Source organism: Syngnathus leptorhynchus, chromosome 15 (assembly GCF_054491065.1).
Source record: "Syngnathus leptorhynchus isolate UIUO chromosome 15, UIUO_Slep, whole genome shotgun sequence".
In the NCBI taxonomy this organism is placed as follows: Eukaryota; Metazoa; Chordata; class Actinopteri; order Syngnathiformes; family Syngnathidae; genus Syngnathus; species Syngnathus leptorhynchus.
Window position 1 is genome coordinate 3,220,698 of NC_141209.1, and position 19,803 is coordinate 3,240,500.

General features: G+C 44.5%; 2 protein-coding genes across 2 annotated transcripts; both read left to right on the forward strand.

Annotated features, from left to right (window-relative positions):
* The first annotated feature begins 467 nt into the window (after nt 1-467).
* Nucleotides 468-6,733, forward strand: lbh (LBH regulator of WNT signaling pathway). Its single transcript, XM_085932555.1, has 3 exons — nt 468-696; nt 3,290-3,392; nt 5,294-6,733. Exons 2-3 carry the CDS (start codon nt 3,315-3,317, stop codon nt 5,510-5,512), a joined length of 297 nt encoding a protein of 98 aa, XP_085788681.1. The 5' UTR covers nt 468-696; nt 3,290-3,314; the 3' UTR covers nt 5,513-6,733.
* A 2,133-nt stretch (nt 6,734-8,866) lies between these two features.
* Nucleotides 8,867-14,327, forward strand: lclat1 (lysocardiolipin acyltransferase 1). The gene is made up of 7 exons (XM_085932801.1): nt 8,867-9,150; nt 10,961-11,128; nt 11,214-11,412; nt 11,472-11,618; nt 12,285-12,401; nt 12,531-14,164; nt 14,229-14,327. The coding sequence occupies exons 2-6, from the start codon at nt 10,961-10,963 to the stop codon at nt 13,049-13,051; spliced, it is 1,152 nt and encodes a 383-aa protein (XP_085788927.1). The 5' UTR covers nt 8,867-9,150; the 3' UTR covers nt 13,052-14,164; nt 14,229-14,327.
* The last annotated feature ends 5,476 nt before the right edge of the window (nt 14,328-19,803 follow it).

Genomic DNA, 19,803 nt, shown 5'->3' on the forward strand with positions numbered 1-19,803 from the left:
TTCGAGTATCATTGGGGTGGGGGAGTAGGGGATGTTTTATGAGGCTTGAAGGTCACGCATGCAACGCATCATAATCAGCATGATCATCATATAAGCGTCTTATTGTTGTGTTTTTAAAGGTGGAAGAAATAAGTGCCGTTTGCATGCTCCAAATGATGTCATGCCTTTGAAAAAGAAAACATTTATGAATGGCAATACAAAACAGGCTGATCATCAAGTGGCTTCTCATCATTCCTTTCCATCCAGCACGCCTCCACCACCACTGGAAAGGACATATCGATAGCATCCTGCCGCAGCTTCTTCTCCACCATTCCAACGCTACACAGACACAAAAAATGAGATATGACGGGCATCGTGACGTCTCCTCATAGCCGGCGCTCCGATTGGCTCCCGTATGGAAGGGGGGCGGGGCGTTCGCCATTCAGGAATTTGACGGCGACGTACGTACACACGCCTCCCGGATAAAAAGTGCACACGAGAGTGGCGGTGTCGAGCAGACGAGGTAAGACGTGACAAGACTAGACGAGTCAACTGGCAGTTTTGTGTCTTTTTTTTCTTTTTTCTTTAAGGTCTCTTGCTTAATTTGTAGTGTTTTAAATGTGATGTTTCAACGTGAAGTTTAGACATTCAAAGAGCCGTGGCAGTGGCAGCAGGTGTGCTTCGAATGCATGTCTGTATTTCTTCGGACTAATTCAGGTGAGTCTATAAACCTCCCTTTAAAAAATAAAATAAAAATTGTTTTAAATAAGCATTTATCCGCATTAGTAGGCGTTATTTGCACGAGTAGGTTCACCCAATGCTTAATTTACTCCAATGAAACTCAATCAGGTAATTCTAATCGACCGACCCCAACGTGAGCATCAAATGGGGAAGAAAAAAAGTCTGTTTCTGTTTGCAGCGGACAACTCGGAGAGAGGTTTTACAATTTTTTTCTTTAATGTCTTTAGAGTTGAAAATATCTTTTTTTTTTTTTTTTTTTGTGCCTTTACAGGACTTATCCCTCCACTCCCTCCTCTTCTCTTCTCTTCTCTTCCCTTCCCTTCCCTTCCCTTCTCTCCCTCAAACCTCGGGTTGTATAATGGCTGCAGGTGCACTGCAGTCACAAAAGAGGATGCTCCCATTTTTCCATGTCCTTGATGTACTAGTACACCCTTTATCTTCACTAGTATTACAAATCAGCTCACTAGCAGAAGAAACATTTTGATGCCCCTTTTGCCTGCATATATGATATTTATTTCATATCACTGATGTCTACAGGCAAACCTTAACTCAGCTCGGATGTTGTTGAGGTTTTTTTCAAGACTTTACATTACTTACATGTCAAACCTCCTTCCTGTCTCCGGGGGAAGATACGCGAGCTGTTTTTTTGCTCTTTTGTTGCCGAGCATTGTTCTGCAGGTTGTCGTCTCGGCAGGAAGTTGACGCTCGACAGCTATCTGCGCTGTAACGCCACTTTGCTTCTGCACTTCCTAAATTCACAATTCAAGTCAGATGCTTATGAAAGTTGTGCAGATATTTTCAGATCAACCAGTATTTTCATTGCAGGGTTATGTTTGGTAAGCCTAAAATCTTTGATTGGCACCTTTTGGTTTTTAAAATACACGAGACAGCACTCTGGTTTCTATTCTTGACCTGTGTGACCTATTTGTCTCCTGTCTGCTGGGTCAAGATGTTAAGGATTTTTACCTGTACTTGTTAAGTCACTGTGTTGTACGCACGTGATCGTTCTCGAAAGCTCCGGTGTGTTCTATATACAGTAGCTTTTTTTTTATGTAATCCATTTACAGCTGGATTACTTGTGTCTGAATTTTTTTTTTTTTACAACGAGGCGGACCGTTCACTCTTGCGTGACACTTGGCGACGATCGCAGATGGCGTTCTTGTCTGAGGATTCCGTTTGTTTGATTTCCAACTTGAGGTGCGCTCAATTTTGGCACACTTTTCCATAGTGACTGGCGTTTATGTGTGTGTGTGGACATATTTGTGAGTGCGCACACTTCCTCCTCATTGTGCCCCCGTTATGTTTTATTAGCCAAATGTTCTGTTATTCTTAGCCAAGCAGGATGTTTATACAATCCCCGCGTAGAAATATGACTGGCAAGGCCTGAGTGTTTATCTTTGTTGCCACTTCTCAGGTCGTCACTGTCGCACTTGCTTGTTTGAGAGGTAATTGATGTTTTGTTTAACTTTTTGCATTTTCTTTTTCGCACAACTGCAAAGGATTTGAAATGTCAATTGAGTAATTGAAGTGGAGGCATTCAGCTTTTTTTTTTTTTTTCCCCAAAAAAACAATTCTAAATTCCACCAGTTGTAATTCCTGATCATGATGTTCCTCTCCTTCCCCATCATTGTGATCCAAATGTCAAGAGATGTGTGTTGCAGATGCCCCACCAGGCTCCGCCTCTTAAAGGGCCAGACACTAAAATACACTATATTTTCACCATATTTCATGTTTTGGTTCAAATCCATTTTATTTATATATATTTTTTGAAAAGTCTTCATCAGTTGAAAGCAAGTTGGACAAACGATTTAATTAGTTGGGTTGACCTCTTGCTGCTGAGGACTGTCGGTTCACAGTGTGCTCGACACAAGCCAGACCTGTGCTCACGCATTCCTTTAGGAAGATGTTTCAGGATGGCTGTAATTTTTTTAAAGATAAGAACAAACATTTCATAGCCATTTAAATTGATCTTGTGTAACAAGCCTTTAGTACTTATTTGGAATGAATGTGTTAATCACCATCCTCGCTTATATCCTCAAAACACGTCTGAGATTTAAAGTGGGTCAAGCCAAATCTCCCTTGAGTCGGCTCACGTCGAGCGTCTCGTCACAGTTTTTCCTGTGCGGCCAGGAGCCATCCCAAAGTCCGAACCGGCGATGGCCGTCTCACCACGGCACGCTCGAAATAGACGGCCGCCGAGCGTGGCGTCCCGAGACGGCGCGTGGGCCTCACCGTCGCCGTCGTAAAACGCTAACGACATAAAAACGCTAAAAAAAGGGCTTAGCTCTCATGCAATCTCGTGCTACTTGGAAACTTTGAAGCTTTGATGGAACGAGAGTACATCGAGTTCCCTCCCCCCCAGCACACTCTCAGTGGAGCTCTGCAGTTCATGAACTTGCTGTGTTGTGTTTGGACCTTCTGACTATGTTTAAAAAAGTCTTTTTATACTTTATTTGTAAAGCATTGCAATAATTTACACATTATTCAGATTCAGCGATTGAGCATTTGATTCTGTCATGTGGGTGAACATAATTTTTTTTTGTCCCCCCCCCCCCCCCCCCCCCCACAGTTGAGTATTTGTGCCCGTCTGAGATATGACCGAGGTGATGATCAACAGCACCCCAATGGACGACATGAGGCTCAGTCCCACCAAGGACAGACTTTCTTTCCAGGTATGTTTTATACACATAATAATAAATAAATAAATAAGTCATATTATTTTTTTTAAATAATCGGTGGGCAATTTGTTGAATTTTCTCTGACTCTGCAAAATAGCAAAAGAAAATAAATAAGCCTTGTGTAGTCTAGCAAGCCAAAAAGAATATGCTGCGTCTGAATGAAAAGCCAAAAATAATCATAAAAATATGTTTCTGAAAATATCAGCGCACCAGTGGAAATTGGCATCAGTGGCGTTTGCGCATTCCTGCAAACAAAGCATCATCAAAACAATAAGTCTTTATTTTATGCGTGGGAGGAAAACAAATACGGCGAGAACATCCGACGCACTGGGACGTGTCGTAAAAACGAAGAATAAGAAAAGGAGGTGTCGGTGACGCCCGATTTGCTCGGACGCAAACGGCCATCAGGTGCTCTTGACAAGCACCTTCCAGCGGCTTTGTTTCACTGTCACCTCAACAAGGTCATCCAAAACACACAGCTGCTGTAGCGGCCGACAAATTTCGCAACCGGCGTAGTAAGCCACGTCGCTCGATGCCCGTCTCAGAGGATGTAGCTTGACCCGGAGGAAGAGGCCGACTTCCTTGCGCCGTTTCGCACAGCAGCTGTCGCAGATGCCGGGTGCAACGGGTTCAAACCTGACTCAAGGTTCCAGAGTGGAACTTCTGCCCTCGGACATTTTGCTTTCATTTCTTTTAGATGCATTTAAGACTCCGTCGAAAATTGCTTTCATTCGATGAATCGATTTTCTTCATTAGTGTTTCGCGAAATCATTTTGAGTATTTATTGACCAATTATTGTTATCTAATGTTAAGTGATTTAAAAAAACCCAACAACAGCCAAGAGAGATTGTTGGACTCGACAAACCTTTTGAAACTGTGCCATTTAATTTTCCAAACGGACGTGACACGATGACTCGATTTTATTACAGTCGTTTTGTTTCTGACCTACATAAAATGTTCCTCCAGCTTTTTACTGTAATTCTGCTACTGTTGTGTTGGCGTAAATCAGTGATAGCTAAAAGTGTGTTTTCCGTTCTCGGGTTATGTCCGGAACTCGGTCGTAAACCAAGTATCCCTTTTGAATATATCTATCGTAACAATGAGTTTTTCCCCGATATGCTTGCGTATCAAAAGGTGCGCCGGTTTGGTCCTGTTCGTACACAACAGTCCCAAAATAGCGCAACCGACGCTTCCTGCCGCCGTAAGCAAAACGAGTTGTGACGCGTGTCCAAAGGCAAAGTCGTCGCTTGTCCGTACCCCCCCCCCCCTCGCCCCCTCCCTCACTCGTTTTAGTGAGACTAAATCTCCCAGTGGATGGACTCTTGTGTTTTCCTAACCTGATCAAATTCTCACAGTCTGCACAGAGGAAGACATATTTGCTGTCTTCTCATGCGTTTGATGGAATTCCTGGAGGCTCGGCCACAGCTGCATCCCCTCTTTTTTTCTCTCTAATGCTTACTTTCCACTCGGCACTTTGCCCAGACGCTGACCCACCGCCCGCAAACGTCTCCGAGTGAAATATGCTGGGCTAAAAATATTCATCCACTTTGTCCAAACAAAAAATGCTGTTCTTGGACCTGGAAGATTTTTTTTTTTCTTCTTGCCCCTCGGGTTTATACACCGGTTCCTGGGAACGGTTGTCAAATCTCAAATAATCTCCGCTGTCTGGGGTTTTGGCCAAACATTTGACGACTCATTCCATGTTCATTCCTCAGGCTTTTCTTTCACCTCCCCAACTTAAATGAAATCTTCAATACTTAATCCTATCGATTCCGCCTTTCGATAATCTTCCGTGCTGTATCGGATGAGTTTAGAACGAGATGTGAGCGGCTCGGCATGTAAGTTAAGGCCAAGAATGCATTATGAATTTTGACATTGGCATCTGTCCTCGACAGATCTTCCCCGACCCGTCGGATTTTGAGCGCTGCTGTAAGCTCAAGGACCGCCTGCCCTCCATCGTGGTGGAACCAACCGACGGCGAGGTGGAAAGCGGCGAGCTGCGCTGGCCTCCCGAGGAGTTCCTGGTAAGCCAAGGGGAGGACGACCATGACGAAGCGCAGCCCAATCACAGCGGTATCCAAAACGGACAGGCCACGGTGAACTCCCAGCACTAGGAAACCGCCAGCCCTTTTGCTTCCGATGTCCAACCGTTCACGCACTGGTCACGCTGCACCTTAAAACCTTTCCGGCTGACACCACACGAAAGAAGCAATAGTTTTATGGCACTGCCACTCCATGGGACGTCGTTCGCACACTTGAGAAAAAGACTTGGGACTGCGCTAACACAGAGGGGCCGTGACATGGCTCCACTGACCCCACCCCAAAAAAAAAAAAATTGCGCTTAACCCTCCAGCTGTGTGTTCACTCTCTGGATTGTTGTGAAGTATTTGCCTCTACGCAAGGTTTAGCCGTTTTGTTTGATGTCGTGGGTGTCGCATGAGCTGAGGATTGTATTTTTTTTTTGTTTTCAGTCTAAAGTTAACATCTTTGTACTCGTAGTTCAGCGCTAGATGGTAATTTTTTTTTTTTTTTTTTTTAGGAGGTAGTCGCATGTAGTTGTTTAGTGCAGTTTTGCTTCAAGAATAATACATGGTTGTACTATTTCGTCGATACTCGGTGTTCTTCACTGAAGTCACAATTCGGCGCACGGTTGTAGGCAAAAAAATGCAACGAGGAGAAAAACTTTCTAGCCTTTCTACCTGTGCGCTGAATGGATTTACTAGTGACAATAACTTTGTATTATTCATGAGGAAAACTGCTTTAGCTGATACTAGCATGCTAGCTTGTTCTACTTGTACGCTTCACTGTGGCGGTTTTAAGCAAGAGCAAAGGAAAGGGAGGCTAGTGTGCTAACCGGATGCTAATTGCTCGCCCTGGGAGGTCTTACGACTTGACCATTTGCAAATTACAATGTTTTTTTTTTTTTTTTAATGAATATTTTTTTTCTCTTTGGTGGACGTATAATGGATCCCGTCACAAGTGAACACTCTGCTCCTCTCTCTATTCTTCCAACTTGTTTCTGTGGAAGCAGCTGTACTTTTTTGTCACCACGTAGCTTCAATATGTACCTTCAATGTCAGAAAGTAGCATTGATTTTGTCCGTCACGTGTTCTTCTTCTGACTTGTTATATGTGTGATATTAGGGCTGTGTACAATATCTCTTTTTTTTTTTTTTTTTCCATTTTTCTCTGTCTATAACCGAGCTGGTTGTTTTTGTAAAGCTCAGGGAGAATAGCTGCCATCTTTGTTTTGTTTTTGTCATTGTATTTAGATAACTGTTTTTTTTCTCTTGCTCTGTTAACAGAGGCTGTAAATAAACTTTGAATTTGCTAATCCATCTGTGTGGTTTTTGGCCTACCTCTTTCAAAGAAAACATTTGGCTTTGACATATAAAATAAAAACCCCAATATTTCCTTTTTTTTTTTTTCCTTTGCTGGTATTCTATCCGGACTTGATGCAAAACTCTAAATTTTGCATTTATACTCAAACATTTTTCACATGAACTGAGGTCACAGATCATGTGACAAATGGTTCTAAAAATGAGTTCACATGAAAGCACAATGTAATCAATAATCAAGACTGGCTAGTAAAACTCCTTGCTGACAACGTGACTTTAATGTTCAACAATGTTATCCTGAAGCTAACATGTAGCATTCTTCTGTAAGTGTTTCACTGATAAAGCTTCTCACTCATTCTTGGAATTCTTTCCGATGGAAACAATGTTAAGGCTGATCCCAGAGTGTCGGCCGAGTCTGACCTGACGACCAGTAGACAATACTGGCGACTGCTTGTCTCTATTAAAATGTCTTCCTTGAACATATACGCACGCTTACAACTCTTTCCAGTCCACGCATCACATTAATCCGCATGTTTCCTTGCATTAAGTCATAAAGAGAAGAGGAACTCTTATCTGATGTACTCTTTTTACACTCCAGGCTTTGGCAAACTTTTTAAGCTTAATCCAAAATGCCAGTGACAAACAAAAAAAAGAAATTACAGTGGCTTTACTTTGCCTTTCCACATAATACAAGTATGTCGTAATGTCTTAAAAATACCTTAAACTTGATAAAGCCTCTGATGAACAACACGCCTTTTAAAGTAGAGTGTGTATGGTCTCTTCGAGCCACCGCAACATGGCTCTCCTGTTACACATGATGTCAGCAGGTCGTGATGCGTGTGTGTGTGGTGAGGTAGTCAGGCTGATGGACAGCAAAGAGAGAGAGCACTTAGTCAAACTCAAGACTTTTCCATGATCCTTCTCCCTGTGGCATGCACTCTATTTGATAGACAGGAGAGAACTATGCAAGTTTATCACCGGATAGATCATTCTAGAATTGGGGACACCTACATTTATGAGAAATGAACCATCTATGTGACAATATTTTGTTCGGTTGAATTTTTTTTTTCCATAAATATTTAATTTATTGATTATTAATGTAATTTAATAAAGCTCAACCATCAAGAATATACTTTATTTGTAATATCATTTTGTTGTGTTTTGGTGCAATCTTGTTTCAGATGCTCCGGGATCTCAAAAAGAAAATTAAAAAATATTACAAAATCAATTATTCTAGCTTGATGATGTCGTTTCTACCACGGTGTCCCGTGGCTCACTTTTTTGTTCTCCTCCAGTATTACTTCAGAACAGATGTTTTCACTTTTCAAAAACACTTGATCATAGGCCTGAAAATAAATAAAGGTTTATGTCATTCCCCACCCTATGTTTAATCAAATTTCCTGAATAAATGCAAAAGAGCCACATGAGTTCAAGTTGAACCGCACAAGCCTCTTATGTAAGCCAACGTGGGAAAGACAAGAGTGACTTTTTTTGGGCATTGCTTCTCGTCTCTTTTGAGTCTAATGATAGCACTTTGAAGTTGTTTTTTTATATTGAGAGGACAAAAACGTTTGTTATGTCGAACATTCTTTTCTTCCTCGACCTCTTTAAATCTTCTCGTCTTACGTCCCCCAGGCCTTGCACCTGCGATAGCACCACATTTTCTAGAGTTTTTCTTTGTAGTTTTGCCATCTGCTATATCGGTGCAGTGTCCCTCTGTGCACCCCTCCATCGTCTTAAGGTAAAACGGATTAGAGTGGTGAGAACATAAGCTGCCTGTTTAAATCGACATGTATGGCTTTTCAATCCGAGGGCCATGAAATACGTACTTGTATAGAATAAGGAGTCATGAAAAGGTGCTTTCATGACACCATTCCATTTGAAAAGTAAAAGAAAAGAAGACTGAGGGTATTATTGAAACAAGTTTGGAGGTTGTGAAGTATAATGATAAGCTGAGTTAAATCATGGTAGCAGAGAAACAAATGGCCTTGAGAATATTTTATCCAAGTGGAGACTGAGGGGATCACAAAATGTGTTCAATTGAATTTTGAAACATTTTCACAATTTCTCCGTTTGTGTTGTAGTAGGTAATCCTCTCGAATAAAGACGAAACAGCACCCCCTGTCGGAGGTCGGCTGTAATAACAGTTAGCAGGGAGCAAGTTGAGAGGTCGCGTTAGCAACGAGGCGACACTGTTACGATGTTTATTTCACCTTCGCTTTAACGCAAAGTTGTCAAGAAATCCATTGCGAAAACCGGGTTCATCTATTTTTTAATTGCCATAAATCAGGTTGACTTGTATTCAAAGAGACACCTCGCCCGTTACCTTCCGCTAGCCAGGTTGCTATGTTGCAGCGAAGCGGTTGGACGGACTCTTCAGAGTTACAACTCTTTTATTGAAAAGCACTTCAAAAGGTGAGTTTGTTCACGACTGACAGCTTTACGTGCGTGTTGGAAAGCTAGTTAGATGTTAGATAAATGGCATAGTCTAATAAACAATTTCTTTTGAGTTTAATTCATCGAGTTAGCTTAGCATTTGGGTGAGGCCAGAGAACGAAGCAACACTTGGTGGTGGGCTGGACACGTTACAAACTGCAGATCCGAGTTGGATGACGCCCAAAATGATTATTATTATTATTTAAATAATGTCTTTTTACTATTTTAGTAACTACCGTATGTGCTAGTATTTCTTTCAACACTAGAATCAGCCATTCTCGTCGTCTAGTCTCTTTGAAATTGGTTTGAAATGACACCCAAGACACCTGTTCTTAAAAAAAATATCTCAACAGGTTGTTGCTGCCTTTGTAACTGATGCTTGTGCACCTAAAGATAATACAAATATGTATCAATAGCATAAATAATAAATTAAAGTGCACATAAAAGGTAAATACAGCTGTGCTGTGATGACGTGCAGGAAATTTTATTTTCAATCATTTCATGACCGTCCAACTTCACCATTATAAATATTTATCTATAAAATTTAGCATTATATCCATTTTACCCTTATTAAAATGGGGGGCAATATAGATGAAAGAATAAGTTGAATGTTTTTTTTTTAGGATGTTACAGAAAATATTTGAAATGCATCAATTTGCCTGAAATTAAAAACTGTTACGGTAATGCACAAGATAAACAATAAAGAAAAAAATTAATCCAAAGCAGTTTAAAATTATGGACTTTTCCAAAAATGGTCATAAAAATCTAAAGAGTGAATAAAATCAAACAAATCTACCCTCCTGCTGTTTAAACCTGAGTTGACGTTGGCATCGGCTGACGCATCTCGGTTTGACATACGGCGCACGTCAGCGCTGACACGTTCAGCCTTTTGGAAAAGTAAAACCTTTTGAGAAAGAAAAATATACTTCTGATTAAAGACCCACCAGTGGTCATTTTGCTTCTTTGTTAGGTACGCAGTCAATCAGCGTAATTGATACTTTGAGACTGATTAGTCATTTCTTCATCTCTGCCGTCCGTTTTTTTTTTTTCCAACCTCCTCATCACCTTTTTATTTTGACCCATGTAGCACAATCAAATGTTTTCTTCCATCCGTGATCAAAAATGTCGTCAAAATGTGTTGCCCAGTGTTATTATTCATACATCACATTTTCCGTTCTTAATATCAGCACTGCCTGTATGGTGTTTATTTTTTTTCCACCTTTAATTAATAAACCCTCTGAGTTTTCGCCTGCTGTGTCATGTTGCTTTGGTTGTGTTTGTGTATTTCAGACCTAGTGTGTGTGTGTGTGCGCGCCCACGCCGATAATTGAGGTGGAAAGGTGCGAGCTGCATTGCGCACCTGCTGGATGAAATAAGTCCCTGTAGCGTCAGCTCTAGACTCAGCACGTCAGCGCGGCCTTATCAATTCAACACTCCGCAGGCCCTTTTCACCTCCGCTCGGCAATAATTGACTGGCAGCGCCGTTGCGTTTATGACTGGCCAAGGTTATTTCAAACCTTTATTGGATGGCACACTTGTTCGTTGTGCATTTGTAGTTCTGCCTGACGCTTCTTAGCCGTGGTTCACCTTTTCAGCACCATTCTTTCATTCTAACTCGGGACTTCATTAAGTTCACGAGCTCCTTGAACGATTGTCTCGCGAGAGAGCCCCAAAGTACCGAATGTGATGTGCAGAATCAATTTGGTGTTTGGCCAAGTATGAGAAACTCCATTTTAAGTTTGGAAGCTAATGGCGGTATTTCTCCTATTTTCTTTTTTGGTCCTGACAGATGGCTGTGTCCGTGCGGGGTTTGTACTTTGTCCTGACCTTGTTCTTGGCCAGTTTCTTCGGGAGCATCTTCATGCTGGGTCCTGTCTTACCCCTCATGCTGCTGTCCCCCGCCTGGTACCGCTGGATTACCGACCGCATCGTCGCTACCTGGCTCACCCTGCCCGTGGTGCGTACGTCGGCTCGGCTCTCACTCGACCCACTTTGCCTGGTTTTTATTGAAGTGGTACATTTTGTCCCTCTTCCACAAACAGTCCCTCCTGGAGCTGGTGTTTGGCGTCAAAGTGGTGATCACGGGCGACGCCTTCGTCCCCGGGGAACGTAGCGTCATTATCATGAACCACCGCACGCGTCTGGACTGGATGTTCCTCTGGTGCTGCCTGCTGCGCTACAGTTACCTCCGCCTGGAGAAGATCTGCCTCAAGGCGGTGCTCAAGGCCGTGCCCGGCTTCGGTAAGTCAAAACGCGGGCGTTTTCCAAGGTCTTCTGATGACAGCTTCGATGCTCTGCAGGTTGGGCCATGCAGGTGGCATGCTTTGTCTTCATCCATCGGCGCTGGGAGAAGGACAAGGAGCACATGGGGAACATGCTTGACTACTTTTGCGACATCCGAGAACCTCTGCAGCTGCTGCTCTTTCCCGAGGGCACCGACCTCACAGGTGAGCCACTTTGGTGACATTTGTGGATTTGAGTTCTTATCGACACGGAGCAAAATGTGTCAACGGAGTCACACTTCTCATTTGAACATACCGAACGACACGGCTATGCAAACGCAGTTTAGCGGCGCTAGCGCATAACCAAATGCCTGTCATCGCACTCCCAGAATGCTCTGATGACAAATGACAAAGCTCTCCCTTAAGCCGAGCAAAGCTCCCCTCGCTCAGTTTCTTTTATGGGGGCGGAACTAGATTTCTCCTTTCGTGTCATGATGTCATCTCGGGTGATCCAGTCAAGTGACATCATAATTAAACAGAGTTGATTAACACACAGACCTTTTTTGTACGGGAGCGAGTTCCTTTGTCCTGCCCGAAGGAGCTGCAGTTGTTACATAAAGTGACTAATGAGTTAGTTAGTGAGTTCCCCGGGAAATGTTTGATTAATAAACAATCATCTGTCTTCATGTTTATGTCCCCTTGTCTCTCTGCTTCCTCGTCTCCGCTTTACACAAATGTGTGTTTGTGCTCGCCAGCGCCGCTGGCATTGTCCTCGCGAGTGTTTTGTTCGTCTCAATAGGGTCGTGTAATTGTCGAGTATACAGTAGCTTAAGTGTTCGCTGGGGTTATTTTTATTTTTTTATGCCAATCTTTCTCTGTTCCCTCGCACAGAGAACACGAAAGTGCGCAGCGACGAGTTTGCCACCCAGCACGACCTGCCCAAATACCAACACGTGCTGCATCCGCGCACCACCGGCTTCACTTTCATCGTGGAGCGACTACGGAAAGGTGAGCGACGCCCGGAAAGATACGCTTGGGATACCAGATACCAGTTCCAGAGAAGGAGATAGTTTCCCGTGGACATTAACAATGAAGAAATAAATAGAAACCCGAAAAAATCTTGCCTGTGTTCCCCAGGAGCGAACCTGGATGCAGTGCACGACATCACGGTGGCTTACCCCAAAAACATCCCCCAGACCGAGCGCCACCTCATGCTGGGTCACTTCCCCCGCGAGATCCACTTCCACGTGCGGCGCTACCCCGTCGCCACGCTGCCCGCCCCGGCCGACGAGCTGGAGTCGTGGTGCCGCCAGCGTTGGGCTGAAAAGGAATCCCGCCTGCAGGATTTCTATTCGGGCCAACCGCGGGCCTTCGACCGGGAGGGCGTGGCGCGGGTGCCGCCGTGCAAGTCGGAACTGCGCGTGGCTCTGATCAAAGCGGCTTCGCTGCTCTACTGGACCAGCTTCATCGGGCTGTGCTTCGCCGCCTTGTGGCTGTGGGCTCCCGTTAGGTTGTACTTCCTCGTGGTGGTGGGCGTGTACGTGGCCCAGCAGAAGTTGGTGGGTGGGCTGGAGCTGTTGGAGTTGGCCTGCCATCGCTATTGGACCTCCGTGGCGGCTAACGGGGATGACAAGATGTTGGATGGAAAAACGCGGTGAGGGACAATGGCGAGCTGGCACGCTGACCATGCCTTTGGTGGCTGGCGTCCGCCTACAGGCAGCTCACTTGACCTCAGCAGGAGGTGATCAGCCCTCATTTGGTCTCCTATTATTATTACCTCCGCCAACTATGGATTGCAGCAGACAAAATTTCTCGCAGAATGACGCATAGAGTGACTCATACGATGCGACAACCTGTCTTTTAAGATCTCCACATCTTCTCCGTACGCATTTCAAAATGGATATTTGTTTTAGCGTTTCCACGATGCACGATGGAGCGAAGCCATACAACTTGCACATCCTCTGCTCGACCTCATCTAAATGTATTTTCAAATACCTCCTCCTTGGGTAGCATTTCGCTTTTATATAAAATATAGGAATGGGTTTTTTCCCAGGGGGGTGGGGCTGCTTGTTTGTACAAGTACAAAAGCCAAAGGTGAGCCAGAAAGTAAATACTCACTGATGAGGGTCGGCCAAAGTAGTTCCTTGAGATTAGACGCTTATTTTTTTTTTTTTTTATGCTTTAGGCTCAAAGCAAATGTCCTTATCGGGAATGTTTTGGAGGTGGGGGGGCGGCGGTGTTGGGATGTTGGGACAACATGACCCTCCCGCCACAGTGGTGGCACAGAAGGACCACCAGACTTGGAGTGGAAAACTTAATTTGTCTTAATGTCGAACCCCGTGACGAATCAGGGCACAGCGTCAATTTGAGTCAAGGCCACGATGTGAGGAAAAACGCTGATTGTCTGTTGAGAAGGTGAAATTTAGAGCCTCTGCTTTCCAAACTCACTGTGATCCAATCGTTATGAAAATCAGATTAAACGTACAATCTGTTTTTATTTTTAGTATTAGTTCTTATTTGTTATCTCCTAATTGTTGATGCTGGACCTCTTATATGGACTACCCTCAGGTAATTGTGGTGAGTTGATGGGGAGAAAAAACAACTCTATAGCAGATTAAATGAACTCCATTCAAAAATTGTGTACATTTAATGTGTTTTGCTTTTTCTTTGGCTTGAATTATTGGTGGTGCAACGCTCATTGCAAGACAATGGAGCAGCCTCCACTCCAGATGTTGAGAAGAAGACTGAAGAATGTCGTGCGTCAACTAAGGGTGAGTCGTACTGCATTTTAGTCGTGGGAACCGTTACATTTATTTGTACTGAATCCCATTGTAGTTCTTGAAGTCAAGTGGGATTCATAATGGCTCATAAAAGTCTGTTGGGCTTATACTGCCCCCATGTGGCCAAGATGGAAGCACCGGAAGCTGTATTTAAGTGAGTGCGTGACAAATAGTTTTACCATTTTTTTTGTTTATGTCATTGTATTTGATTAATGAACTGCAATTTTGTGGCGTGCACGAAAATATACATTGTTTTTTTTTTTGCAGGTGGCTAGAACAGATTACTGACATTGCCATTCATTTCATAGGGAAAAGACAACTTGAGATGCGTTTTCACTTATGAGCATGGCCACTGGATGAATTGAACTTGTATCTAAAGCCACCACTATTTATCTGATGTTTTTTTACGTGTGTTTTTATTCTATTCATATTCAAAAGATTGAATCTACTGAGTATTTTGGTGTTACACAACAGCGCAGGTCTCATTCCCCCTCCGTCGCCGACAGCAGGCGAGAAAAAAAAAAAAGGTCAGGAGCTTTGAAGGTGAAGTGCGGTCACCATAGTAACAAATGTTGTCTCCGTTGTCGTCTAGCAACGGGATGTGGAGTGATGTCAATGGAAAGCGTGCTATTTTCTCCCTGCTGACACAATGTCACTGCTTTGCGTGTGTGTGTGCGTGCGTGCGTGCACACACGCATGGCCTGCTAAGGGAATGGAAAAGAAGCTACGATGTTGACATCCCCACGAGTCAATGATAAGCGAAAATATCCCCCTTGGGACAATGAATGGTGCCAATTAAAGGTCCCATTGATGCTGCTGGATCTTTTTGGGCCGCCGATACACAGCAGGATCATCCTTTTGCGTTTAGATACAAGCTCAGATTTGACTTAAGGCAAGATGTGTCATCACACTGCAGTGTTCAGTTTTCAAATCACGTCTTTTACTATAAATACACTTCAACCAGTGGCGTCACTAGGCTTATTTTAGAGGGGGGGGGGGGGGGCCTTTAACCCCACCCAAAAAAAAAAAATTCACCCCTCCAAACGCCTAACATGCTTAACTAGGCATTATGCTCATCACACTAGACGCTTTTAAGCAGGTTACGTGGGGACAAAGTGAAAAAGACTGCAATGAATTATAAAGCAGGAGCTCTCTCCCTTTTCTGGGACGAAAGGTGGAGTCTTCTTACATACTGTTTATTTTCCACACTCCCGGAGCATGTTCGGGTCGATTTTGAAACATAATAGCTGATTAATCTGTTCGAAATACAAAAATTGCATTTTTGTATTTTTAATAGTCAAGAGAAACCTTTGGGTTGCTGTCAACTAAAAAAACAAAACAAAAAAAACAAATTCGACCCGAATAGCTTGTAAAGGTTAAAGAGCACATTTTCTCATTAGATGCCGTCGTTTCTTCCCCAACGATGTCGGCTATTTATAACTGCTTTGCGACAATAAGCAGGAGAATCATCTTAAAACCCTATTTATAACCCAATCAAATCTCTTCCCTAGGATGACGATTTGAGGGGAAGAATAAAATAAAAAAATGCCATTCATTTTTGGTTTTTTTTTTGGCTCCAGGGAGCAACATGACTGGGATGCATTCCACATCCCCCCCCCCCTTGAATCGCTGTAGTAAACGACAGCAGTTCTCTACTGCCACCCTGTGGCTGTTTTAAGTCACTACACCAATGCATGTACAGTGTTTTGATGCACAAACACTTATAACCCTTTTGTCTTGCAATGACAAGACAAATCCACACGACGTCGCTGTTGTCTATTAATTAACTCGTTTGAAAAACGCTTGGGAGTCTTTTCTCTTACAGCAGCACCCCCTGTCGTTACATTGTAAGAGTGCAGGCCAGCTGCTCCACATAAACAGCTGGCTCTGAAAGGAGAGAACAAGCACCAGCAGGCCTCTTTTTTTTCCCTGTTTTTTGTTTGTTTTTAATCACAAACGTGTGTTTTTATCGACTTTACCGGGAATGATAACTTTTGAAGTTAGGGCATCATAACTATTACGGAGGCACATATGTTTGTGTGCGCAGACAATGATCTAAGTTGCATTTTTAAATTTAGAGTTGCGGTCCCAGTGTCAAAACAACTTTTAGTCACATGCTAATTAATTTAGCATAGGCTTGGTGAAATGAACACTTGTGAGAGTAGCAGTTGTAGCGGTTGTGGTAGTCATTGTGGTGAGAAGTGGCGGTACTGGTGGTGGTACTGGCATCCAAAATGATAATAGTAATAATAATAGTGTCGGTTGGCGTGCCGGGGCATGGTATCTCTCTCCGGGCTCACTCTTTCTCCCTTTCTGTCCCTCTCGCAGGTGGTCCGTCCGCAGAGCCGGATTGAATATTTCATAGGAGACGAGCGCGCCTCTGGACGCTATCATTGAGGCCACATGTCGGCCCCTGTGAAATACGTGGCCTGCCAGACCTCCTCCAACGCCACCCCACAGCCGCCATCTTGGCTCCACCGTGGGCCTCCTAATTGAAAGCCAACCGCGGCGAGTGCAGATGTTGGCGGCTGTCTTTAACCCCTTCCATGCCGGCCAGTCTCGTAGAGGAGCTAACAACGATACAGTGAAAAACCTTGGTGAGTTACGTTTTTTTCTTCTTCACTGATAACCTAACCTGAAAAGCATCCACCCGAATGGTGGCTGTGTTACCATCTTGCCTGTTAAAATTAAATTGTCCGGATACAAATTCTTGATATTCCTCGTATTGTACCGCCCTGTGAAAAAAAAAAAAATCAAAACAAATCCCTCTTAGCAACACTAAATCCAATTCCTTGCTTTATTTATTGTACAGCCCCGCAGATTTTATGTCACAGAAGTAGATCTGGTACGACATTTGCCCTTTTTTTTTTTTTTTCTTTTATCCCAGTGTTTATTTTGAAAGTGGAAAAAGTCCATTTCACCCCAAAAAGACAGCATCTTGAAACGGTTAGGAAAAAATATTCCAGATCCTAAACAGAGCACTTGCGAGTGCGTACATCTCCCTAATTGCACATTTACGTCCCACTTCCCTCCATTCTCTCTCTATTCCTGCTTGCAGCAGGTGAAAATACGCAGACGAGGCTCAAACACTCCACGCACGTCACCCCGACTGCTCGTTCGCCTTGTCGAACAAACGAAGCAATAACTCTCTCTCCGAGCGTGAGCAGGTGAAAGGAGAATTGTCGCTCGCCCAGGCTCCGTATAATGTTTTAACGCAGGAGCCCAATAGGGACCCTGCGTCAATAATACTGTCAGCACCTGGTGCGAACGCCGGCTCCGTGCCGTGACGTCAACATCTAGCATCCATGGGAGAGAGAGCAAAGAAAACACACAAAGGAAGCCCTAATCCCATACATCACACATGCTATTCCAATCCAGGGCTTCCCTTATTTAGCGACATGGGAAGGGGCAATGGAATAAAAACAGCTTTGTAGTCGTGCCGGATCGAGACTTTGTGGTTGAAATGGTGCTAGCAGACTTGCTCGTTAACGTCGAGTGACGGACAGCTTTTAGTTCTAATTTAGTCGTTTATTTGTCCAATGTGGATTTGGATCCGCCAAGCCGGTCAAATCCACTTTTCCATTTGGTTAAGTTCTCAGTCCGTCCTGTGATGAGAGGAAGCAGCGGCGCAGGGGGTTTCGCTACTAGTTAGCGGACTTGTCTGTCTCCCGTCCGTCCGTCCGTCCGCCGTCACGCACGCACTCGCCCGCTCCCTCCGAGCCTTTCTTCCGACGCACATGTTTGGATTGCTGGCGGCCTTGTCAGGAGTCAAGTAGAGCCTCTTAAAATGTGGCCCCGGGCCAAGGGTCATCCGCTAATGAGTAAAAGCTTTCTCCATTGTCGGCGAGGAGGGAGCGAGGGAAATGTTCTCGCTCGGCGGGCGGTCCGGGTGAGGTGTGAAGGGATGGACGCTGGCAGGGGAGAAGGAAGGCCAAGTGGCGAGGGCTCAGGTGAGCGAGGCTGACAATGATAAACTCTCTTTTATGCTTTCAAACACAAACGGTAGACTGGTTAAAAGTCGGGGAGTGGGCTGGAAGCTGAAAAGTATAGAGTTGGGGGGGGGGTGACTGGCAGGTGGATGACATCAAATGATAGCTTGAGAAGAAAAAGATGAGAGACACTCACCGTCTTTCTCCCACTGCAGTCCTCGGCCGAGAACATGTAATATATCAAGTCTCGCTTGTTCCGACAACTGAACTCTGTGAATACTGTCCGGACTTGTCGGCAGGACCACACAGCCTGATGACCCCCCCCCCCCCCAAATTAAAAGCCCCCTTTGGCTGTCCAGGTGGTCCTCTTGACACTCCATTAGGTACATCTACATAAACCCGAGGAAGTGCTTGGAAGTGAGGAGCAAAACCTTAAGTATACAAATTTGAACTTCATCATTTTCATTTTTTACTTTAACGAAACAATTAATTACCCAAAATCTATTTTCTGGAAGACTTTAATTCCTCGCCCCCAAAATCCCACTTGGGTGTGCGTCTTTGCGTTACCAGTGGTGGGCTTTTTTTAAGGCGCCCCCCCCCCCCCCCTTGCCCGTACATTGAATGAGCTCATCCAGATGTCACCGCAATTCCCTAGCGCATGTCTTCTTCTGTGTTTAGACAAGAAGAAGTAGAAGAAGAGAAGCGGGACCATGTTCCAATTAGAGACGGCTAAACAGTTGATGTAAAAGAAACTAAAACTAACATTTACAAGCTGGGGGAAACACTGCTTTTGAGGGATTGCCTTTAAATTCCGCATCCCAGAATGCAATGCGACAACCTTTACAAGCACCGAACCTGGCCTGACTGTAAATGAGCGAACAGATGATCAATATGTTTTTTCCTCCCCCTATACCTTCACACAAAACGTTTCCTTCAGAATTCCCGACCTCGCGAAGAACCGCACTTGAGCCGTGACCTCATTTGGGGCGGCAGAGTGCAAACAATTATCCCATTAGTGCTGCCGCTCACCTTTTTCTTGTGGCCGGGATTCCCACATGTGAAGAGGATCACAAAAAGACAGACAGGAGGGGGTTCAAGGGGGGGGGGGTCGGCCCACACACACCTGGACAGGCCCGTGAGAGGGCTTCAAAGCTACTCCGCCACCTGTGGAACACAGCCAAAGAAGCTTAAATGTTAAGTGTAGTGGTCTGGAGGCCTACTTATCTGCATAGACCAAACAAACACTTAAACATGCACGGAGCTCCATGGTGAGGCTTGGGAACGTGTGGGTGCGGGGCTGCTGTGTAGGAGCCGTTTGAAGCCAGCTGTCTCAACCTGACAGCCTGTTGTTTTAGAGGCCTTCGCTATGGCCGAAGGGGGCCGAGGGGAGAAAAACAACACCAGGAATGTGTACAAGTCAAGACCCAACAGTAAATCCTTCGTCCGCTTCCTTTCTCCCGACGCCCAGCGACGGGAGAGCTGGGCGAAGGGGTCCGAGGGAGGAGGGAGGCGGACGGGCGTGGGGATGGCTTAGGTTCTTTACTGCTCTCTCTGGTGGTGGTGGGCATCGAAGTGGACTTGAGATTCAATGATGAAGTTGTCAGGGGTGGAGAAAACTTTATTTCAGTTCTTGCATCACAATTCACATACAAGTTTGTTTCTATTGGACCAGAGCAGGGGAATTTTCCAAAGCTTGTCATC